Raw genomic sequence first — 25,238 nt, 5'->3', positions numbered from 1 at the left:
TCTATATATACAAGTAGCGGATCGAGGTTGCAGTGTCCATACCTGGAGCGCTGTGGCAGTGCCACGTGTGCAAGGTAAGTGGGCGGGGTTTACGTCATGTCAGTGCTGGTAATGTGAGTGTAAGGGTGCACATAGTATTAGTTGTCATTGCTATCTCATGAGTATTATTAATGCCTAGTAATTAACTTGTCACAGTAGAATATGTCGTTGGATACATGGAGCGTGTACAGCAGTTATAGGGGTTACACATCATGTAATGCTTATGTACAATAGCACTGCGTTGTGATGCATGCTTGTAAAACTGTATTGATATTGCAAGTACATTATATTAATATAAAGTACAGATGTGTATGTATAGTGTCATACATCACAGGCTTTTAACTGGTAAGTTTGGTCCACCACCTTATTCACATTTAGATACCCAAAAGTGGTTTAAGGTATAGGTTTTAAATATAAATTAATGTACACTTATTTGGGAGGGGGGCACTGTGTTCTAAACATCCAGGAAATTATACAGCTGCTACTGTTGTAATGATATCAAGTATGTGTCTAAGGTAATGAACTTGAATTTCTAGTTGGACAGAAGTCAAATACTTATGCTGTGTAGTCTTTCTAGATAAGGTCTAAATAAGGTCACTGTGCAAATACCTGTCGATTGGCTTTGTTTCAATCGTTAAATGTTTATAGATGAATTTATGGTCAAAGTGATGAGTATTTTGTATATGATCTTGTAATTAATAGTATTAATAACTTTCTGCTCTTAATATGGTTGTAAAATACACGTGGAAATGTAGGAGAAGAAATACAATGAATGCAAACTCAGGAGACAAGTATACAAATAGGTTAAATAAACCAACACCAAATGGATCTGAGAATGTCAGTAATTGCGGTTTCACTAATGGATTTCAACTCTGGAGAGTGCAGGTTGAAAATATGAACTTGTAGCTCACAAGTGTCTTGTGTCATGGGTAAAATCCGCTGTAATGGTTGTCGATGTTTGTACATCTTTATCATTGGAAATATTAAGGCTTGTATTCTATGGAAAAATGGTAAATTGAGAGGTCGCATATTTCTGTATTAGAATAAAATAACTAGAGTGTTGAGAGTCCCCACAGCAATACTCCTCTGGGGGCAAGTTCCCTCTAGAATGCGCCCACAGAGATAACAGTATATTCCATATTTGGTCATAATAACCTGCTATAGCGGACGAGACTGAAGTTAGCTTCTTCTTATCATCATCATCATCATCATCATCATCATCATCATCATCATCAATTTGTTAGGCGCCACAAGATTTCCGCAGCGCCGTACACGAAGTGTAGAGCGAAAATAGTAGAGGGCCCAGAACAGAGCCTTGAGGGACTCCAATAGGGAGAGGGGAGGGGGTGGAGGAAGAACCAGACGTGGATACAGAGAAAGAGCGGTTAGCAAGGTATGAGGTGAACCAGGCATGGACCGAACCGGAAAGGCAGAGAGAGAAGAGTTTGCAGCAGGAGGGGGTGGTCTACAGTGTCAAAGGCCGCGGAAAGATCGAGGAGGATGAGTAGGGAGAAGTGACCCTTGGCTTTGGCTGATAGGAGATCATTGGTAACTTTGGCCAAGGCAGTTTCAGTGGAGTGGAGGGGGCGATAGCCAGATTGGAGGGGATCAAGGAGGGCGTTGACCAAGAGGTGTCTGGTGAGGCGGCTGCAGACAATCCGCTCGAGTAATTTGGAGGCATAGGGGAGAAGAGAGATAGGGTGATAATTCGCAAGGGAGGTGGGGTCAAGATTGGCTTTCTTGAGGATAGGAGAGATGAGAGCGTGTTTGAATGAGGAGGGGACTGTGCCAGAGGAGAGTGACAAGTTGAAAAAGTGAGCCAGGTGAGAGCAAGCAGTAGGAGTAAGAGAGCGAAGGAGGTGAGAGGGGATTGGATCAAGAGGACAGGTAGAGGGTGGAGAGGAAAGAATAAGGGAGCGAACCTCATCACCAGATGTAGGGGTGAAGGAGCACCAGAGCTGATTAATAGAGGGCGGTGAAGCGATGGTGGTGGCGGGAGAGGGATTGGAGGAGGAAATGTTCAGTCTGATGGCCTCAATTTTGGAAGAGAAAAAGGTGGAGAAGTCAGAGGCGGAGAGGAAAGTGGGAGAGGGGGGGGGGGGAGGATGGAGTTGAAGGTGGCAAAGAGGCGACGGGGATTGGAGGACTGAGAAGAAATGAGGGACTTGAAGTAGGATTGTTTAGCAAGGGGCAGAGCAGAAAGAGGAGAGCATAAATTTAAAGTGGAGGAAGTAAGCCAGGGAACGAGATTTCCTCCAGAGGCGTTCAGCTGTGCGAGAGCATTTTTGAAGGAAGCGTGTAAGTTTGGAGTGCCAGGGTTGGGGAATAAGGTGTCGGCGGTGGATAGAAGAGGCCGGGGTGACAGCGTCTAAGGCAGTAGTGAGGGATTTGTTGTAGACAGAGGACGCCTGATCAGGGCAGGCCATAGAGAGCAGCGGTGATAGGAGAGTTTCAAGAGAGGAGGAGAAAGATATGGGGTCAATGGCATCAAGGTTGCGCCTGGTGAGGGTGGCTTTAGGCGAGGTGGGAGCGGGGGAGGAGGACAGAGTGAAGGAGAGGAGATGGTGGTCAGAGAGTGGGAAGGGAGAGTTGGAGAAGTCAGAGAGATCGCAGAGATGAGAAGACAAGGTCGAGGGAGTGACCAAGACAGTGGGTAGGGGAGGAGGTCCACTGAGTGAGGCCAAGGGAGGAGGAAAGGGCGAGAAGTTTGATGGTGGCAGGGTCAGAGCAGTTGTCAATAGGGATGTTAAAGTCTCCTAGTATAATGGATGGAAGGTCAGAGGAAAGATAATGGGGGAGCCAGGCGGCGACGTTGTCAAGAAAGAGAGGTGGGGCCAGGGGGACGGTAGATGACGGAGACACGAAGGTGGATGGGGGAGAAGAGCCGAATGGAGTGAACTTCAAAGGTGGAGAAGGAGAGGGAAGGTAAAGTGGGAATGACCCAAAATCATTATTCACATCTTATTCACGCTCCAGCTTCTTATTCAGAAGAGATTATCTTTAAATGATTAAATCAAGTTGGATCAATTATTTCACATCAGATTGACACTAAAGGGTGTCTCTTACACAAGCTGTAATAGTATTTACCCTGACCCAACAAGGTTTTGGGTATGAAATTAGATGGCAAAGTGGGTATAGATAGCATTTTGATTATTTTAAATAAGTAGTTGTAGTTTTGCAAGGGTTAAATGCAGTTGGGTCACCAATTTGATAGTGGGAAATAACAAAGGGTGGTCAGTTACATATAATACTCTTGTCTTTTGCCTGGCCGGACTCTGTTTTGGGCATGACTGGGTGTATGGAGCGCTGAAAAGGTGTGGGCATTTTGAGTTAAGCACACATTTTTTTAGTAAGCGCAGTTGATAGATTTTACATGTGGAGTGCACAGTGTTTAGTTTCCATTAGGGGCAAAACCCTTCCCTGTAGTGAGGTGGAGGGTAGTATTCTACACAAGGTTTGGAAAATAAGGGAAATGGAGAGGGGCCAGATGGATGCTGCGAGCTGGGGTAGACTCTGGACGATTTTGAGACATCCCTAGGTGGTAGCTAACAACTGTCAGTCTCTCCATTCTTCGCTATCTATCCTGTTCTTTCACTATTAGATTTTGTGGAAATCCCTTTTACATTTAAAGATTTACATACATTTAAAGATTTACATACATTACATTTAAAGTTTGTTTTCATTTCCTGACTGTAAAGGGTGTGTGGGTGGTATTATAGATTGGTGATGGGGTTGTTGAAATGCAGAGTATTTTGTTCGAGGATGTCCTGTTTCTTTGATGTATATAATTCTCAATTGTGAAGTGATGCAGTAGTTTTTGTGGAGGGATTGTAGGATAATTGGGTGTTATGATAATGTGAAGTTTCATTCCTATTGGTCCATTTTATCCCTTAATGTTGTGTATAGTCTATTTTATTTTAGACAAATTGATTTGGGATTTATTTTGTTGAAAATTGTAATAAAAAAATCAACCATTGCAAAACTACAGCTACTTATTCAAAATAATGAAAATGCTATCTGTGCCCACTTTGCCCCCTGATTTCATGCCCAAAACCTTGTTGGGTCAGGCTAAATACTATTGCAGTTTGTATAAGGGACACCCTTTAGTGCTAATCTGATGTGAAATCAGTGATCCAACTTGATTTAATCCTTTAAAAATAAGCTTTTCTGAATAAGAAGCTAGGGGCGCAAATAAGAAGTGAATAAGAAGCTAACTTCAGTCTCGTCTGTAGCTGTTATTTTGTAAGCTGTAACTTAATCATACTATGTATTACTGATTAGTTATTTTTTTTAAGTTTAATCCCTTCTGGTTGCATTTATTATTGTTTAGTCCCTGAGTCATTGCCTTAGTATAGGTGTAATCATGTTCTAATATGTCAAAGCTTTTGCAGATAGTTCTGGATTTTAAACATATAGTGAGAACAATTCAGTCTCTATGTATGTGGGTGAATTTAATTTGTAGAAAGACTGCAATATCTGTTTTACTGAGTGTGTGACCCCATAAACTAGCTGTCCTCTATATATATATATATATATATATATATATATATATATATCTCTCTCCTGAGCAAAGTTCACTTCACTTCAAATGAGATCACAGTGGTATATAGACCTCTTAGTATTAAGATTTTCCTCAAAAGTAAATATACAAAATGTGAGATGTGGAATTTGGGTATTAATACAAGTAACAAAGTTTCACCTCCAGATTGTCTGAGTATAACAGAATACAAGAGTACGGCTGTGTACAGATCTGGTGCTGTAGGCATTTGCACTTATATTACCTGCTGCTGCCTATCTTACAGGTTCTGACCTTTTTACACCAGGATGAACAAGAGGATCCTGGAAGGCTTTGCAGCTGAATTCTGCATCCGGATCCTGCTACTGGGAATATTTCTGTGAGTCCTAATCCATCAATGTCTAGTATCACCTACACATTTATGAGAATGTAGCCTCTCCTTTCTTCAGAATCTAGAGACCTCACTCTTAACTAATATTCAATCCTAGCAAATTGATGAGCTGCTTGCTCGTGATTATTGGTTTAGTCTACACAATGCTTTCCTCCAATGTGCAAATACAGGCAACACACGTCTGCCCATTTTCTATTGCTCTTTCTTTACTGACACAACTAAGCAGCTTAATGATGTCACAGGGAAGAGACAGATGGTGTTTAGTATTGCTATTGGATGTATGCTTTTAGTGGCTGATGTGAGTTGTGGTTAATTACCACAATTATTGAACAGACTGCTGTGATGTCACTGCAGGTTGCTATTCACCCAGCAAGGCTACATATTGATAACCAATAATAACCTGCAAAGCCATAAAACTGCTATTGGAATTCACAGAAGCTTCTTCATAAAGGTTTGTTGGAGTCACTGTAATAAATAATTTATAAACTTTCCCACAGAAATTATTAAAATAAGAAATTAGTCCTTAGAAAAAAAAAAATGACAAAAAATACTGCTTTTTTTCCCCAGACCTTGGACACGGTTAGCAGCAGCATTGAGAACCTCCCTGCACCATCCTTCCAATATTCTAAAATTATGTTCATGCCACATTTCCGAAAATCTGCGTGCTGTTACCTACCAATAGGCATTTACAGGATTTTTATGCTGCTCCTCAAAATTTGCAGATTACTACTGTTGTCATGATTATCCACATAGATCTTATTGAAGGTAATTTGATACATTTTTCTGTCCACAGGTTGACGGAAATGATGCATCCCTTCCAGCGAGTAATACAGCCGGAGGAAATGTGGCTTTACAGGAATCCATATGTGCTCTCCGATTGGGTCCCCACTAACAGTATGTTTGTAAGTGTCAAGTGGCATAAGATACTGCCTGTATAAAGGAACGGCTTGAATGGATTCAGTACTGTACATTATAGGCAGAGACTCTAACTAAGACACAAGAATGGTTGCATATTAGTTTAGCTATTTATAATTGACAGGATAAAGGGATGAGTTTACACTGCACATTTTTCTCTTATCATGCCTTCAGTGTAAGTGACACAGACTTGTTCTACAAGTTCCATATCACTTTGTAACCATTTCATGACCAGTGTTCTGTCTAATTGTTGATATTCTATATGCAGAATTATAAAACCTTTGGTCCTGCCTCTTTCTCCCAACAACCCTCCCCTCTCCAAGTATTGCTATTGGAAAGGGAGGAAACTTAGAGCAGGGCTTATTTAATGTGCAAAAGCACTTTAAGGCCACCATGTAGAAAGGCCTAGTAGCCAGCTCCAGTCTTTATTTAGCTGTGTGGCCAGCATGGACAATAAGCCCTTTATTGTTTGTTGGCCACACAGCTAAATCAATACAATGAGGCATTATGGAAATACTCATCAGATAATAAGGGTCTAGAACCTGCTTCATGGGGTCTCCCTTTCTTGTAGAATGCTATATGTTTGCAAATATTGGGTTGCCCTCAGGAATTATCCTGTAGGCTAAGGGGCTTATTAACATCAGGGTATTGGACAAGGCATAGTAGGAGACCAACATGCACAGTATAGTAACAGTGCTTACATAGTAACACTGGTTTATACGGTGAAGGATGCCAAGTTTACTGAAAGGAAAGATAGAAGACCAGGTTCAGATGGGCAATGGTCAGAGGCTGGTGGCGGACCAAACTCTACCGCCACTCTCATAACCCCATGGTAGCAGTGTCCCCCCAGATAGAGAACAACTTTCCCATTCCCAGGTGAGTTTGATATTTGATACTTCGTTCTCAGTGTGTAGGAATATCTTAACCTGGAAACAGCCAGATAGCAAACTTACTGCTCTGCATAGGTATCTGGCTTTATATCCGTTACAGGAGGAGGAAATTCACCGTTGGGAACAGATTCAAAGGGTTGATTCACCGGTGAGGTGCTTAGCACGACACACCACACTTCCAATCCCAGGGACGGGACAGCCACCGTGCAGGATAATACTAACCGCAAAATAGAGATATTTTTAAAGTGCATCTACACTGCGGCAGGTACATCATTTTATGTTTTCATCAGCATGGGTTGCCAGGGCTATGGAAACATGGGATGACCAATTAGCAGCCAGTCTGTAAAGTTCGGAATTACTTCCCTTTGGCCTGCATCTCAAGAAGGCTTCCGGATAGGAGGCCGCCCAGAATGCAGGCTCCTTCTCTATTTCTGCAACCGCAGTAGCGGCCAGGAGAACCTTATGGCTCAGGTTCTGGGATGCAGACACGTAATACAAAAGTCTTTAGAATCACTCCCTTATTTAGGGGGAGTGTTATTTGGACCTGAACTGGACAGCATAATGTGCAAGGCCACAGGAGGCAAAAGGAGCTTCCTCCCTGTAAATGTTCCAAAACCTAGAACACTGATGATTGGTTCATTTCATGGGGGCTCCGCTGGCCAGGTTCAGACACGTAGACTGAGAACTTTGGAATCTAGAGGATAATCGTATAGAGGTAGGCCTTCCTCCTCCATGAAACGTCCATCCCCTAAGCTTTCAGAAAAGAAGTCAGTTTGACGGTCTCCCTCCCCTCATCGCGGGAGTGGGTGGATGTCTGCTATTGTTTAGAGATCAGGTGGCTGCGTCCTCGGAAGGCCGTTGTATTCGGGGGATCATGACGAGAGGATACATAATAGATCTATCAGGTCCGGTACCTTTTCGGTTTCTTCACAACCAGCTTACCCTGCGACGCTCGAAAGAAAGAGGCGATGCTTACATGTGTTGCCTCTCATTTCCGCAGCAGTCATCTGCCAGGTTCCGGAACACAAAAAGACAGTGGTTCTACTCCAATCTTTTTGGTTCCAAAGCCGGACGGCTCGAACCGGCCTGTGCTAAACCTAAAGCAGTTAAGCGGGCACCTACGGGTGGTCAGGTTTCGAAGGAATCCCTCAGATCACTCGTCAATGGACTGGTACCAGATCAAATCACGGCATCTATAGACCTCAAAGATGCCTACCTTCACGTACATATCTGGAAGGCTCATGAGGCCCTTCTCAGATTTACAGTGGGACCGTCTGACAACCAATTCAGAGCTCTCCCATTTTGCCTTTCAACAGCATCAAGAGTGTTTACAAAAGTAATGGCAGCCTGTCTTCATTCCAGAGAAGTGCAAATAGTGCCCTTTCTGGACAATCTGCTCATAAAAGCCTCCTCCGCTCTCCAGGTGAATCAGCACCTGGTCCTCACTATCGGGACACTGGAGACACACGGATGTCTCATAAATCGAGGAAGGCCACAATTGTTTCCGTGACAGAAAATGACCTGTCTGGGACTAATCATGGACACCAACTAACAAAAGGTTTTCCTTACGGAGGACAAATCTCAATCCCTGAGGAACCTGATGGCTCGGGTGATGACCTGCCGCTGATAGTCGGGCCACTTGTGCATGCGTCTATTTGGAAAGATTGTATCGATCTTCGAGATCATCCCTTATGCTCTGCTGCAGTCACGATACTTTCAATGGGACCTCTTGAGGAAGTGGTAAGGATCCCATCTGGAATTGGAGAGCCAGCTGATACAGTTGTCAACAGATGCGAAAGCTTCCCTCGGATGGTGGACAGTCCAGGACAATCTGACAGTGTGGAGGTCCTGGATCTTGGTAACCACAGACATGAGCCTGACAGGATGGGGGGCTGTGATACTTCAGTTGCGGCTCCAGAGACTCTGGACCGTTCAGGAGGCTTCACTCCCCATCAACATTCTGGAGCAAAAAGCCATGCTAATGGCTTTAGAGATTGCCCAGGCAATACTTCAGGGACACCCAGTCCGTTTGCAATCCGACGGCAGTGTCTTATGTCAACAGACAGGTGGGCACCAGGAGCGCGGGAGCAATGAGTGGCTCCTCAGATCTTGACCTGGACAGGGAACCACGTCCCCGCTATATCAGAATCTTTATCCCAGGAATCCAAAACTGGGAAGCAGACTCTCAGCCGGAAGAATGGTTGCTCCATCTGGAGGTCTTCCAGTCTCTGGCTCTACGATGGGGGATTCCGGACCTGGACTTAATGGCATCGCGTCACATCAGGCAGGTGCCGTAGTTTTGCTCTCGAGTAAGAGACCCCTTGGCAGTGGATATCGACGTAATGACGATGCCATGGGACTTTAGGTTCGGCTACCTGTTTCCTCCCATCCCAATGATTCCCAGAATCCTTCGAGTGAAGCAAGGGGGATGCCCAGTCATTCTAGTGGCTCCTGCTTGGCCAAGGTGAGTTTGGTATGCAGGAATTCTGGGGCTAGTGGTAGGTCAGGTAGTGAAATTACCTCTTCGAGAAGACCTTCTTCAGCAAGGACCATTTACCCATCAGGAATTGCCTTGGCTCAATTTAACGGCATGGCTGAGGCCAGCCTGTGGAGGTCCAGAGAGTTCTCTTTGAAGGAGAGAGTGTTCACTACTCGTAGTCTAGAAAAAAAAACCAGTTTTGACATGTAGGTTTTCCAGATGCAGTGGAAAATACATCAGATGGTGTGAAAACTGAACATGTCACACGGCTGCCTTTCGTCTTCCAAGGGTTCTGGCTTTTCTCCAGGATGGCTTGAATGCGGGCCTTCTGGGCTCTCTGAAAGTACAGATTTCCGCCTTTTCAGTATATTTTCACCTGCGTCTGACTGACATGCAGGATGTCGGGACCTTCTTGCAAGAAGTCCTACATATCAAGCTTCCATATGTTCCTCCAACCGCCACCTGGGATACTAATTTGGTGCTAGATACGCTTCAAGAGCCTCCTTTCGAATCATTACGCACCACAGAATTAAGGTTCTTATTGAGCCGAGGTACTAAGCTGACACTCCAGAGAGAGACCTCTGAGATTATCAGGGGTTCTGTGACTCATCCAAATCTCAATATAGTAGCCAGTTTACTATTTCTCAGAATGGCTCTGCAGTGCATACAAATACTGGCTGGTATCCAGGAAGAGCCAAGAAGACCTGCCTGCTAACGATTTAGTGTCCTGTGAGGGTGAGAGCGCCACCTGCTGGTGCCTCCTAGCAACTACCCAGCCGATCTGTGGGGACCGGAAGAGAAGCTGTTCTATGGCCTCCACGACTTCCGGTTTCGCTGTATTGCAGGATGACCCCCACTAGTGTGGGCATGAGGAATTGAGGACCTGGTCAGGTAAAAAGAGATGGAGAGCGGGAGGTTCTCTACGGGGAACACTGGTGTGTGGCCTCCCAACTGCACCCACTATCAGCCACTCAGAGACCAGCAATGCCCAGTTTGCACTAACCGGGTTTTCGGGGTGTGTTCGGCGGTCCTCTCCGACTTCTCAGCCCAATCCAGCAGGCTTATCCGGGTAGCGGTCCCGATGACCGGATGTTCGGTCCGGGTGTCGGCTCGGCACTTCCGGTTTCTCGCACCGCCGATAATGCACGCTCTAGCTGGCTGATTGCTTCCAGGAGACTCTTGACTCGGGCAGAGGTAGGTGTTGCCCCACAGTTTTCTCTCCGATTTTCCTAGTTGCTGCGTCCGCACTCTCTGTCCGGACCCCCACTCTCTGTATATAGAATTAAGGTTCTTGACTTTGAAAGTATTATTTCTACTAGCTATTGCATTGGCTTGTAGAGTGTCAGAATTGGGTGCTCTCTTATGGCATGAACCATATCTTATCTTTCACAATTATAGAGTGGTTCTCAGAACGATTTCCTACCAAAGGTGGTGTCCAGCTTTCATGTGAAACAAGAATTAGTGGTTCTGGTATTTAATGGTGGCCCACAGTCTTCAGGGACAGGTTCCATGGAGTCTCCGGGTGTGGTCAGGGCTCTAAGAATTTATGTTCGGGGGGATAACAAAGATTCACCGCACGGATTGGTTATTTATTTTGTTTGACTCCTCTCAACGAGGATGGCCGGCCTCTAAGCAATCAATTACTAGGGTGGCTTACTTCTATTATTAAGCAGGTTTATGTCCGTGCTAACAGACCTGTGCCAGATTGTATTGTAGCCCATTCCACCCGTTCATTGCGGGTTTCCTGGGCTGCACGAAATGGGGCCTCAGCTGACCAGTTGTGCAGAACAGCCACATGGTCCTCGATCCATACTGTTACCAAATTTAATCAGTTCAATGTGTTTGCATCAATAGACGCAGCTTTTGGTAGCAGTGCTGTACGTACCGTTGAGCGTTCCTACCTTTAAAGGGACTGCTTTAGAACGCCCCCATGGTATTCTTTTCCCCCAGATAGGATGAAAGAGAAGATGATTTTTCTACTTACGATAAATCTGTTTCTCTGATTCAATCTGGGGGGACATTGCATTCCCTCCCTTCTGCTTGTCTGCTGTGAGTTCTCGAATTGTTTGGCTTCTCTTCCTTGGGGTTTTATAACTAAACTGAGGAGCTACAGGGGTTGCAGAGGGGAGGGGTTTGTCAGCTTTGATACATTAACAAAGTTAACCTGTTAAGTGTCAACTCTACCGTCACTCTCAAAACCCCATGGTAGCAGTTTAACATATACTTTGTCATCCATATACACTGTCATCCATGCTCTCATCATTTCCCGCCTCGACTACTGCAACCTCCTCCTTACTGGCCTCCCCTGCTCCCACCTCGCCCCCCTCAACTCTATACTTAATGCGGCTGCGAGACTCCTCTTCCTCTCGCGTCGCTCCTCCTCTGCCTCCCCTCTCTGTCTTGCCTTACACTGGCTCCCCTTCCCCTACAGAATCCTTTTCAAACTCCTCACCACCACTTACAAGGCTCTCTCCCAGTCTACTGCCCCTTATATCTCTAACCTCCTCTCCATTCACACTCCCGCCCGCTCCCTGCACTCGGCCAATGATCGCCGCCTCTCCTCCACTCTGATCACCTCTTCCCACTCTAGAATACAAGACTTCTCTTGAGCTGCCCCCCTTCACTGGAATGACCTCCCTCGCTCCATCCGTCTCTCACCCAATCTGTGCTCCTTCAAGCGGGCACTTAAAACTCACCTGTTCCTTAAGGCCTACCAACCATCCACTTAACCTCCCACCTCTTCTGTTTCTCCCCTGACTCCTTTTCCCTCCCCTTTGCTTCACTGGCTCCCTCTTGTGCCTGATTTTGTTTACCCTCCCTTAGGATGTAAGCTCTTATGAGCAGGGCCCCTTTCCCCTCCTGTCTCCATACCTGTTCTTCCGCTCCGTCTTTACAGTATTTGCCTGCCTGGAGTTTCTGAAGTTCTGGTACTTTGTGTTTATTGTTCTGTATTGTTTTACCCTGTATAGTCTACTGTTTGTGCCGTGTACGGCGCTGCGGAAACCTTGTGTGCGCCTAACAAATAAACAATAATAATGATAATACTTTTAAAACCAATGCTAACCTGTAATGGGCAGGGCCATCTTTTATACATGGGCCCCGGTGCACTGTTTTGCCGGGGGCCCATAATGTTGTTAAGATGGCCCTGTGGTAATGGGGGGGGGGGGGGGGCGTATGCATTAAGTCTGTTGCTGAGAGTGACCTGTGTGCCCTCTTATTTTATAGCTGTTTATGCACTCACACCATAAAAGGGAACACAGTTCATGATGTGGATTGGTTATAGCTGAACTTAAACAATTCCCACTAAAATGATACAATGGCCTTAAGTCATGACATACTATTGCCTAAATATAGTTAACTTTAAGACAACGCTGAAATAATTTGTAGCCAACAGAAAACAGATTTACACAAAGTGATGAAATGTATACAAGGCAAAGAGATAAAGACGGGAGAAATGTATATCTATCATGCCACAATGTTCTTACATCAGTTTAATAGTAATATCATGTCACTACTGTGCTATCTACTATCAATCATTTTTAGGTAGTTTGCGCTCAGCCGACTCCCGGGGATACATGTGTAAGGCTTAGGCCAAAATGAAGCCAATCACTCTTTCAAAACTGGTGTTAACATTTATTCATGTTTTGTAATGCTTTAATGATCTACATTTCTAGACCCACCCATTTTATCTTCTGTTTGTACAATAGGTGTTCTGACCCTAAACATTCCTGCTCTGCAGAGCAGCAAAGTTCTTCTATGATGAGTACACGTATGAAAATGGCAATTCTTGTATGTGCATGTGCTGTGTTGAACCTCTGACTTATATTTCTTATATTCTTTGTGTCTCCAGCTTATCTCGTTCTTAACTCCTGTTTTGGTTGTGACCCTTGCACGTATTTGCCGCCGAGCGGATCACACGGATACATTGGAAGCCATACTTGGTAATCATTATTCTGATAGTAATCATTTTACTGACAACAGGTTTAAATTAGACCGATTGGTGTAGCAGCCGCTGTGAATGCAAGTATGCCCCTTAACGCATCATTTTACAGACTGTGAGTTTCCTAGAGTGGTAAACTAAGAATTTCAAATTTGGTGACATCAGTGAAAAAATTCAGTACAAAGATTAGCTATGCTCTCCATGAATAAGACCAGAGAATAAATGGCATCCACATTTGTAAGGGGCCAGGAGGAGGGCCACCAGTAAAAAGGGTCAGTCCATAGGTGTACAATCTTTAATTGTGGGAGACAAAGAAATTCAAAATCCATAATGTGTGCCAAATCTAGGCACTTTTTTCTTCCTTGTATTTATTTTTAAGTCATAGACACATACATGTATGTAGTTGGGCAGTGTCTGACTGGGTCATGAAGTGTCCACCGGGGAACTGCGGCGCTAGGGGCCCAACAGAGGGGGTGTGGCCAGCCATCATAGAGACGAGACCAGACACTATAGAGTGGGAGTCAGCCCACGAAGGACAGCTAGCACCATAGTGTAGTATATAAAGAATACAGTCTTGACCTACCCCTTAGATTGGGCAGAACAGCCACCAATCGTGATTGTCCCACTAGACTCAGAACATTTGACAGACTGTCCTACCTGTTCTTGTCACTTTCGCCACCTGTGGCTGCTGGTTACTTTAGTTGTGACTTGTCTGGATCCTGGAATGTTGGGGACCCTATTTGGGGAAAAAAGGGTGCATTTAGAAAATTCCAACCAGCTTCGGCGTTGATTGTGGGTCCTATTGATTTAATACTTGGGTCTTCCTCCAGCACCAACATTAAAGTAATAGTATTCCCATTTAATAAATAAACCTGTTTTGCTCCTTCTAGACAGCCCCACCAATAAATTAATAGCATTTACATATAATAAATAAATAACAACTGTCGCTGCCATTAAATAATTCACATTTAATAAATAGACCTCATGCTTCTCAAACTCAGCCACGCATTCAACTAATAGCGCCCAAACCACCAAATCTTAAATTGATTGTTCCAACTAAAAAAATTAATTGCCCCACCATCACCCCACAAACAAAATAGCACCCATTAGTTGGCCACCACCTACCAGACACACATTACATTTCCACAAGCCCGCTGTGCCATTACACAGATTATTGTGCCCCTTCATAAACATGCTGTGCCTCCTTATGATCACACTGCACCCTCCATGCTGCTTTTGCTCCCCCCTTGTCCTGGCCCCCCTTGATCAAACTGTACCGTGCTGCTTTGCCCCCGCCCCTCATCACTCGCTGCCTTGCGGCCTTGGCCCGCCTTCACTCGCTGCCGTGCGGCCTTGGCCCGCCTTGCTTCCGTTCTTGCACTTAGCTTTTCTATCGGCTTTTTTCTTCTTCTTTCTTCTCCTCTTCTGTCTTTTCTCTTCTTGCCGACTCCTCTCTGCACCGCTCCTCAATGAACTTTTGGTGTCCAGAGTCTTTTTAATAAAACAAAATACAGATTCATTCATCAAAGAGCAATCTGACCTAGAGATTCCATGCTGTGTAAGATAGATTTTCTGATGGATAATAAATGCAGAAAAAATAAACATTACATAACTGACTTGCACAGTAATAAAAAGAATCATTCCCAGAAGAGAGAAAAATGTAACATTGCAAATAAGGGTAACATCGAAACATTTAGATGATGATCATAATACTTTTATTCCCAGCATTAAGCTATCAACTGTACAGTTTTCTGATTACTTTTAACTACCATACTTAAGCAGCACTTTAAGGAATAAGCAAGTACAGCAGTTACTTAGCAGGCCCTGATCCAGTATACAGCATTCAATCCTGAAGTCTGGGTCAAAGTGACTGAACATTGGTTCCAAAGCTCCTGCTTATATACAGTCAGTGATACAGTGAAAAGAATAGATGATTTAGCATGTTTCCATAGGTTCAGGCTTCAGGAAGGTCCAGTGTAATGCAGGTCATTGGCCAGTTCAAACGATGCCCTCATAGGGTGAGGGTCAGCTCTCCAGAAGATGCATACTTAATCTTCCCGCCAAGAACTAGTTCAAACTGGTCTATTCACATTACACAGGAAATAAATGATTAAGAATGGTATTGTCTGTCATCCATAACTAGCATATGCAAGGTGCGATCCTTTCGGCAATTGAACCGGACGTCTGCGGATAAATAGGGGTCTTGAATGATACCAGACATGATATGTTTCCTGTGACCTGAACCTTAGATCCCACTAACGAGTATATAACATTATAATATTTCATCATAGACTCTGCTACATTTCAGTACAAATAACTATGTGTTGCAACTACTTTTAATATGCGCTAATTACAAATGTGTGTGTTTGTGTAAATGTATGCAGGAGTGTTTGCCACGTGTTGCGGTTGATTACACTCCTCCACGCTGTAGCGTGCTATTCGCATGATTTCAGACGAAGACAATCAAGTTGTTAGATAATTGGATATGGTAATTTCAAATAATATCTGACATAGACAACACACTTATAGAGAAAGTTGTCCTACACCGTACATATTGAAACTTTATCTTATAGAGCAAATACAAAGTAATATTGTCAAGCGAAGAAAAAAGAAACACACCCTATTGGTAACCAATCCCACATTACTAACCATAGGCAGAACATTTAATATAGAAAACAAATACTTCACTGAGACTCCAGGTTAAATCTTTATTTCTCTTGTACACTCCTACACACATTTATTTTCTGACAGCAGAAAAAATGTTTGTGGTTTTTTGATCCTTACAGTAGATTTAGCATTTTTGCTAGGGGTCCAAGATCTCTCATGTCTGCCATTAATTTGTCATTATCTATATGTTCTATAATGCTGTGGCAGAAGGACGAGCACTAGCGTGTCCTTACCATGATGGTAATAGAATCTGGCATATATAGTTACTTAATGTTTTCCACCACATTTTTTTCTGCAGCTGCCAGTCTCTCTCTTGGCCTCAATGGCATCTTCACCAATACAATAAAACTCATAGTTGGACGGTAAGTGCCCTGAACTCAGACACGTACAAGCCAAACTTTTCTCCAATACACTGTTTATTTGGCATTGGCTGTGCCACCTACTTGCTCTTCTGACACGCTGTTATGTGAGATGGCGTTAGGGATGCAACTCTGTGTGCCCTGAAATTGGATAGATTGTGGGAGAAAGGTATTATTGGTGTATGTACATTAAAATCCACATATGACTACAAAACAAAATCTGGTATTTGTATCCATGTACCAGTGAAAGTTATATAAACTTTGGTACCTGTAATCCTACCCCCTCATGATTTGTTATGTGACCATTCCATATTGGAGCAACTATGTTTGTTTAAAAAAAAAAAAGGTTTTCTTTGCTCCCATCTTTATCTGCATCCCGACTCTTCACCATGGTGAGCCTGTCATGGTTGACAGATAATGTAGTAAACTGACCAAAAAAAAAATAGAAAGACCACTTAGTATGTTCCGGCATTGTTGAAGTGGCATCACACTGTTCTAGACACCACAGATAGAATTCCTGGTGAGGTCGCAACAGGTGACATAAATTCTATTCAGCTGCTCTTGCATACAAACCACAATGTCTATAAGCCATGCCAGGCTCATCATAGTGAAGGGGAGTTGAAGGACACAGGAGCAGAGAGGGTAACCTCCCCCTCCCAATTATGCTGTCTCCACATGTTTAATTGTAAAGTATAACGCTTGGGTGGAGATGCACTTTTAAGGTGGTCACCATTTTTTCGGAACTCAAACTCATTTGTTAAGAATGACCTAGACCTAATTTTTATTACACTTGGCGGAAAAAAAGTTGGTTGATGGTGTGTATTGTAAGTGGCTGAGCATACTGATGGTGCCCCACCTGACCTACAAATGGATAGATTTGTCTAATTTGGGCAGCTACATATTTGTCAAAATGTAACATGGGTCCTGTTTTTGGATCAGGCTTTTAGAACCATAATTGAACCTTTTTTTTTTTTTTTTTTTTTACCAGAGGAATTTGGTGAGCACAGTCCCAAGAGGATCCCCCTCATTGCTCTCTTTATAGCATGCTGTAGATGACCTTCTTTAGTTGTCATTTGTTCATAGTTTTTCTTTTATTTGTGCATGCTGCATTCCAGAACAATGATCACTCTCTTTTCTATCCTGTTCACCTGCATCTCTGGTTTTCATGCCACTTGCTCTCTTCTTCTTAGGCCTCGTCCAGATTTTCTGTTCCGCTGTTTTCCAGATGGGCGAGAGTTGCCAGGACTTGATTGTACAGGTGACCCAGAGGTGGTGATTGAAGGGAGAAAAAGCTTTCCCAGTGGCCACACCTCATGTAAGCACCGTATCAACTTATTCAATGAGAAAAGGAAGAAATCTTATGACATGAGAATTAACACAATAAAATGGTTATTAAACTGTTTAATGACAGTCCATTATTATCAACTGAGAGCTTGGTATGATACTTAGGTTTGTGGCTGCTGCTCTTTAAAGTATTTCCACCTATTTTTGCTGTAGAATACTTAATAGATATAACGTATCTACTGTATTTCAAATCTGATGGTTTTGGGCACCAACTAAACAAGTTCACCAGACACTACTATTTACAAATCGAATATTTGCACTCATTAATTTTGTGCTGCTTAGTGAGGCAGCTTTTATCCTAGTGCCGTTTGGGGGAGAGTCGTTTGTGATTATTAAGAACCACCCTGCATGATTTGTGCACTCTATGGGACTCTTATTGCCCTTCCCCAGTTACTGTAGTATGAGCATTAACTCGCCCCTATTATATCAAACACCACAATAGATTGTTATAATTTCCAGAAATAAAACGGAGTAGTCATACTGTGCTCAATTGTAACACGCACATGGTTAACACACAGCATGAGAATCAATTTCCTAGTCCCTTTTGTACGCTGTCCACCATGGAAGTTCTGTTTGTCTCTGTCTACCACGAAACAACGGCCCACTCATAAATCTTCAGTGCGTTTAAATAGACTGAAAAATAATCTACATTTTGGTCCCCATGTGGTCTTCATAAGGGTCTTTATCTCTATAAGGATACAAACCTATAGGTTTCATATGGCTATATAATGCATCTAGTTTAGTCTATCAAACGAACGAATCCTGTTGTGTGAAATAGAGATAAATGGCTATAGATATCAAGATAGCTATCGATAGATATAATATATCCAACCAGCAGAATGTATAGACCTGAAATCTGTAGCATTTGTAAGGCCACGGCTAATGAATTGCTAGGATTTGCTTAAACTTGGTAAGGACAGATCCTCGGCAGCATCTACCACTACTATGTGTAATTCTAACTTCTTTGGTTTCTTCACCTCCATTTTCTACTCCCCATCTCTCAACCAGTTGCCTTTACCGGGCTGGGCTTCACTGCTCTGTATGTAGCTGGGAAACTTGGAAGCTTCTCCCCGGGTGGTCGTGGACATTCCTGGAGACTGTGCACCTTCCTTCTCCCGCTGCTCGGTGCTATAGCCATCGCACTCTCCCGCACCTGCGACTACAAGCATCACTGGCAGGGTAAGCATGCAGATCTGCTGTCTTTAATTGCCATACACTGGTGAAGAGGACACCATTTATTTTCTGCCCAATCAGTAATGTTTCAGGTGCTTAGATCATCACTTCTGGGGCTATTTATTAAAATACAGGACCACATGTTGGCAGCACAGTGGTTGTGGTTAGCACTTCTGCCTCACAGTGCTGGGGTCATGACTCCAATTCCGGAAAAAGTCCTCATCTGTGTGGAGTTTGTATGTTCTCCCTGTGTTTGTGTGGGTTTCCTCCAGGTGCTCTGGTTCTCTCCAACATTACAAAACATACTAGCAAGTTAATTGGCTGTTGACCAAATTAACGGGTGTATGTGTGTATGTCTGTTTTGGGGATTTTAGACTGTAAGCTCCAAGGGGGCAGGGACTGATGTGAGTGACATATATTCTCTGTACAGCGCTGCGGAATTGGTGGTGCTATATAAATAAGTGATGATGGATTCCCTTCTCTTTCAGATGTGGTAGTTGGTGCCTTGATTGGACTATTCTTTGCCTACCTTTGCTACAGACAGCATTATCCTCCTCTGAGCGACAGAGACTGCCACCAACCATACAGGAGCAAGGGACGGGTTTCTCAGGAGAGGAAGCTGAGTACTGCAGGGTACAGTCTGGATGTATGATGTCATATCGGGACAGAAGACGCTTTACATTCCTAATTTATGGACCTTTACACTTTTTCTTCTGCCATAGTGCACAGCAGTGGCCTCTTATAACGGAGGTAATATCTGCTTTCTCAGGAGCAAACCATGTTTTTATTAATGGTTATGATACAGTGTCACATTAGACATTTGAAGGACCAACTCTGTGAATTTGGCTATGCTATAGTTACTATAGCAACACGGGCTAGTCGTCATGAGCCTGGTATGCCTAGTCAGGTGCTTCTGCATTACAGAAATGTAGCATTCTATTGCTATTCTAGAATATTTTACAGGACCACTTCAGACAGTGCTGGATTTATATATAATGTCCAGTGATCTCCTGACTGCAGATTGCTTCAGGACAGGATCACACAGTGCTGATTTATATATAATGTCCAGTAATCTGCAGTCAGGAGATCATCAGGACAGGATCACACCTGCAAAAAAATCATAAACTTTGACAACAAAAGGAGTATCTGATGTGACTAATTACATTTTAAGGGAGTTATCTCAAATATTGTAAATACAATTTTTTTCCCTGCAATTTTTATTCTGAAGGATACAGACACAATATGTGGGTCTCTGACGGGCTACTGTGTATTTAGAGAGTTTAAGAGGGTATGAGAGGCCTTGCTTGACAATCTAGTATTGGGGGATCATAGGGCCAAGGTCATTTTTTTTAAAATTATTTAGTAAGCCTCAAATATTTCCCATTTTATTATGTTTGGTTTTAACATTTAATTCAGTTGTTAAGCTATAGGAATACAATACAGATATTTTCCATTTAATTAACAAGATTTATGGAGGGGTTCAAATTCTTGGACAGGCCAGGAATATGGTGGTTATTGATCTATATGGAAGGTGCACACCGACATTTCTTTACTGTACGGACTGGACACAAATGCTACAAGCAGTGTTCAGCTCTGGCCAGTGCAGTGATGGGCAACTTGGCTTAGCTGGAGGGTCGCACATTGGAAGGATGGGGCACAGTGCACTCCCTCCTACTCAAGTTATGCTGGGAGACCTCACTGCACTGTGCAGAGTAAGTCACATGATGTCAAAGTCATCCACCCCCCCAGGAGATTGTGAGCAGCCGGCTAGGGGGCCACAGCAATAAACTCGGAGGGCCGCCTGTTGCCCACCACTGGTTGAATACATGAAACTAATGTTCTATGCAGTTACCATAGTGATCAGTATCGCTAGCAACTCATCCATGTGTCCTTTTTGCTCTAGCCAGGTATCTACAGTACTTTACAAAAGTATTCAAACCAATTTTCTAATTTTATTGAACAACCACTCCTATACTGAATTTCTCCTCTCTCATATTTATATTTCAAAGCTCCGAAACTCGATTTATTATACACATATTTTTAATGTGACATTCTATAACGCTGCAGGTTAACACATTTACCCTTAAGCCTCTTGGGGTACGTGTGCACCAGCTTTACACATGGTTTTTGGCTTATTCTTCCAGTTGGTGAGGTTTCGTGATGCTTGTGCACCCCAATTTTCAATTGGTACCAGAGAATCTGATTTGGATTGTTATCAGGGTGTATATTTACTAAACTGTGGGTTTGAAAAGTGGAGATGTTGCCTATAGCAACCAGATTCTAGCTGTCATTTTGTAGAATGTACTAAATACATCTGATTGATTGCTATAGGCAAGAACATCTCCACTTTTTCAAACCCGCAGTTTAGTAAATATACTCCCAGGACTTTGACTGGGCCATTGTTCTTGACCCACTCCATTGTTAGTCTGGCATTGTGTTTGTCTTCTAATGAACTGAAACCTCATCTTTCAGAAGAGCAATGATCACAAACAAGTTCTCTTGCAGCATTTGCCTGTATTTTGCATCATTCATTCGTCTTTCAATTTTAATAACCGCATAATGCTATCCAGACTATACTAACTATTACTACTATACTACTATTTTGAGGAACAACCTTTTCAAGACTGTGTCTACATGGCTTGATGTATCTTGGACTTCCTGATGGTTAAAGCACCAGTGCCCACTGGAACCATCCAAACAATTTTTAATATCATTTTATACAGGTTTCCTAATTTCTGCATTCGTATTTCTTTTTGCTTTAACTTCTTTGGGATGCTTTTTTAGTCTTTATTCTTACAGCTGTCCTTCAGACTCTCAACCTGAATAATGACTCCTGAAGGTAAATGTTTTAAGCTGAGAGCTTTCCGGGAGTTTTGAAAAACCAATCAGATTCCTGCTATCATTTATTTAGTACGTTCTACAATATGACAGCTAGAATCTGATTGGTTGCTATAGGCAACATCTCCACTTTTCAAACCCGCACGAAAACTCTCAGCTTGATACATTTACCCCCTTAACTTTTGGGTTTTTAAAATATGGTAGGTTTTAATGATTGGAGGCCAACTGTAAAGCACTTGTCTTTTGGCAATTGTTCTTCACCAGTGTGAACTTACAGCTTCCACAACAGAGGCATTCAGTACTTATGCAAACATGTTTTTTTTTTTTTTGTAGATCAATTTCACATAATAAAAGAAATAACAATGCTGAGTTTCAGTGCTTTGAAATAAAAATATCAGAGAAAAAAATATTGGTGTTGCATTCAGTAAAATGAAAATAGTTAGACTAAATACTTCTGCAAGATACTGTAAACTGCCTATCATGCACAGTTAACATAGTTTGGCCCTCACCTTCAAGAAGTCCTGTGCAAGCTCGTAGGTGATGAAGATTTTATATTATACACTCCGTATTGAATACTGGTAATTCAAAAAAGGGATCAACAGCTTTGTATATCATTCTGTGGAGGTTCATTGTGACGGTATTCAGAAGATTCCTAACTTACTTGTCAGACAAAGATTCTTTACAAAGTATTCATATTGTAAGAAATCTGCAAAATTTGTGTTATCATCTCTACCTCGAATTAAATGACCACTTTCTCTGTCGCCTGATTGGGTAACACTGCGGAACATTGGGGGGTATAGTAGGTGGTCCTGGAGTCTGGGGCACTTTAACTAGTATTTGAAGGACAGCTCCACCCTTACTATGCCCCTCTTATAAGAACTATTCCTTCAGTTTATTTTAGGTGCTCCTGGCTTCGGGCATGTGTATAGTGGAGTAACAATAATCCTATTGTTTTTTTTCCCTGTACTCTTTATAGTCTGCATAGCTGAAATGTATATGTTTTGATGTTGTTAGATATTCATTATTTATATCTAGATATAAAGTTAAGGGTGTGAATATCGCCAAGTGTATTTTTTCTGTCATTTAAATGAAAGCCATAGTATTTAATGTTTCCGCAATATACCCAAGATGTTATACTTAAGAAAAATATGCTTAAAGGGTTTGTATGGTTATCTAAGTATTGCTGTCAGACACACGGCCTGTTGCCTTAAATGCCAACCTTTTGGGTGGCCAAAATGTCAGCTGGTTTCAGTGCCAGGATAATTTTAAAACTTCAGTAGCGTCCCCTCAAAGTAGTGTTCTTGGACCTGAAATGAGGACATTCAGAGTTGAAAATGTAGTACATCTAGCAGCTGATTGAATAAACCTACTTGTATTAATGGGATTTCAAGGCAAGAGTGAACTCCTTTGAAAATCCACATATTCCATATTTCAAGGATCTGTTAACCTTATCAAGGACAATATAGGCCAGCGTCACACAGGGTCTTTGTACTCCTTCGTATCTTAACATAGGTAACTTTACAATTCTACTCTGTATTCCTGCCTCTATCAACAACCTATACGAGGAGCAAAACTCTCTGAATGCTGCAGCTCAAATCGCCTATATACCACTATTACGGTTGTGATCTGATTTCTGAGCCATAGTTGTTTGTGGATAAAAAGTCCATTACATTTCAATGTTTGCATATGACAGCTGTATACATTGACAAGCGCAAAATAAATTTTAAAAAAAAATGTTGAATGTATAAAGATTCCGTAAAGTTTTTTGCATAATTACTTGTGTGCATCTTTGTTATCATGTGTTTTTGAACATTTATCTCCACAATGTGTACATATTCATGTATTAAAACAAAAAGCACATGTACCATATAAATTAATTAGATTGTGCAGTCTGAATAATCCTTTTGAATAAGTTCATGTTCCTGTATTTTATTATTCATAAACATAGAGGTACATGGTAACTAATGAAAATTAACATACATGAGTACTTTAAATAATTTTTGATCACTTTACAAAGTATCGATTTCTTTATGTATATCTCAAACTTTTTTCTACAAGTTTGTGGTTCTGCTGTCCGAATGGTCTGACTCATTAAGGGAACATAAATGCTGATACGTGTCGTATTTTGCGTTAGATTGCACTGAGCATGCTCATAAAAGGACTATATGCCACTCAATGCAAGAACATCCAATTTATCTTTGAATGGAAAGCATACTTCAGACACTTGAGCCTATGAGTTCAGGGGCTGAATGTGAAGTGGAAGGGGCGCATGCACATACTACAGTGTATAGTAAGGGTGTGCCAAGATTGAGTACACATAGCAGCTTTTGATTCAAGCTTTGGGCATCTCTCTGGTACATGTTTTTTTAGTTGTATCACTTGCATCAGCTGCAAGTCAGGTGTAAGTGCCGAGTGATAGTGATGACGGTCGAATATGCAGGCTATAAGGTGTTTGCAATCAAAATCAACTGTAAAGATGCATTTTATGGACAGTATATGACCTTATGATGTATTTCGTGGGGATTTTTTTTTTTTGTTCATTAATAACTATTAACAGGTGACCATAATTGAATACTTTTTTTTTTTTTCTATGCATTCTGGGACTTTATATTGCACATATGTATTGTACATATCCTGCAGTGCGTTGTCTGTCTGCATACAGCAAGTGCGATAGAAGCAGTGCGTACCTTCACCACTAGTCAACAAATGACATTTCTCCACATCCACTTCTAACGGAACACGGACACTCGTTTGCCCAAATAGCTTTTTAAAACGAATCCAAAAACGCACAATAAGTTTGTTTTGTGTGCCTTAATGAATTGGGCCCTAAATGTTATGAAATTATGTAGACGAAATCCAAGTACAGAAAATATATTTAGGGGTGTTTCCCTGTATAATGTGGGGTTTGCTGTAGATGAGTTGTGTAAAGGACTTGCCTAATTTATAGGTACATAGTAGGTGCCAATAATAGAGTCAGTCTATAATTTTAGAAAGACACTTTTTTTTGTTTTGTTTTTTTTTTTGAATGTCAGGTGCATTTTATACAGGAAACTTTCTATGTCCATTATGATCATTGTAAAGATAACTGCTGTGTTAACTTTGTTTTCTATAGTGGTGCGTTTAACATCACAATTTTCCTGCTGTAATTGTACAGGGTCCTTTATATAATGGTCCTACTGTTTAAGGACTATTCTCTTTTCACTATCTGATTATCTTTGACTTTCTGTTTATCTCCTTCCATTCTCCTCCTCAACACATATCACTGGCCTTCCTGCAGACAGCCCTTTCGCTGGGTACACACTACAGAAATTTCGACCCAACTTTTTATGCCGAGCGATTTTACATGTGATCGCTCGGTCCATGGACTGCATACACACTAGCCTTGTTTAGGACAAGAAAGGGAAGAGCGGACTTCCCTTAGCGACTTTTTACAGCCATTTTGTCGTGAACAATGATTTCAATTTCGTACACACTGCAGCGACATTTGCGGGACCTGTACGAGATACCAAAGACATTAGCATAAAGGGGCAGAGCTTTAGCTATAGTTAACTCCCTTAATATCTATAAAATAGAAGTTTAGAAAAACATTTAACTGCTAAAGTGGAATGCAATGAATATTCCCTAATAATAAAACCCCTTTGTATGTAATCCATTCTTGGCGTGCATCATTGCCGATTGGTCCACAGC

General features: G+C 42.2%; 1 protein-coding gene across 2 annotated transcripts; it reads left to right on the top strand.

Annotated features, from left to right (window-relative positions):
• PLPP5 (phospholipid phosphatase 5) lies at positions 1 to 23,327 on the top strand. 2 transcript variants are annotated; one of them, XM_075207029.1, is made up of 8 exons: positions 1 to 74; positions 4,842 to 4,934; positions 5,740 to 5,848; positions 13,081 to 13,171; positions 16,136 to 16,199; positions 17,387 to 17,511; positions 18,549 to 18,719; positions 19,202 to 23,327. In XM_075207029.1, the coding sequence occupies exons 2-8, from the start codon at positions 4,864 to 4,866 to the stop codon at positions 19,363 to 19,365; spliced, it is 795 nt and encodes a 264-aa protein (XP_075063130.1). In that variant the 5' UTR covers positions 1 to 74; positions 4,842 to 4,863; the 3' UTR covers positions 19,366 to 23,327. The 2 variants fall into 2 exon arrangements, with proteins under 2 accessions (XP_075063130.1, XP_075063131.1); XM_075207030.1 differs by having other exon boundaries at positions 29 to 74; positions 4,863 to 4,934.
• Positions 23,328 to 25,238: the final 1,911 nt, after the last annotated feature.

This window comes from Mixophyes fleayi, chromosome 4 (assembly GCF_038048845.1).
Source record: "Mixophyes fleayi isolate aMixFle1 chromosome 4, aMixFle1.hap1, whole genome shotgun sequence".
In the NCBI taxonomy this organism is placed as follows: Eukaryota; Metazoa; Chordata; class Amphibia; order Anura; family Limnodynastidae; genus Mixophyes; species Mixophyes fleayi.
The sequence above is the reverse complement of the archived record's forward strand: the minus strand, read 5'-3'. Positions and strand labels throughout refer to the sequence as shown.

Coding starts and splice junctions, on each gene's coding strand:
- PLPP5 (XM_075207029.1), top strand. CDS start 4,864: ATGAACAAGAGGATCCTGGAAGGCTTTGCAGCTGAATTCTGCATCCGG. Junction 4,935..5,739: donor CTGCTACTGGGAATATTTCT/GTGAGTCCTAAT, acceptor TTCTGTCCACAG/GTTGACGGAAATGATGCATC. Junction 13,172..16,135: donor TACATTGGAAGCCATACTTG/GTAATCATTATT, acceptor TTTTTTCTGCAG/CTGCCAGTCTCTCTCTTGGC.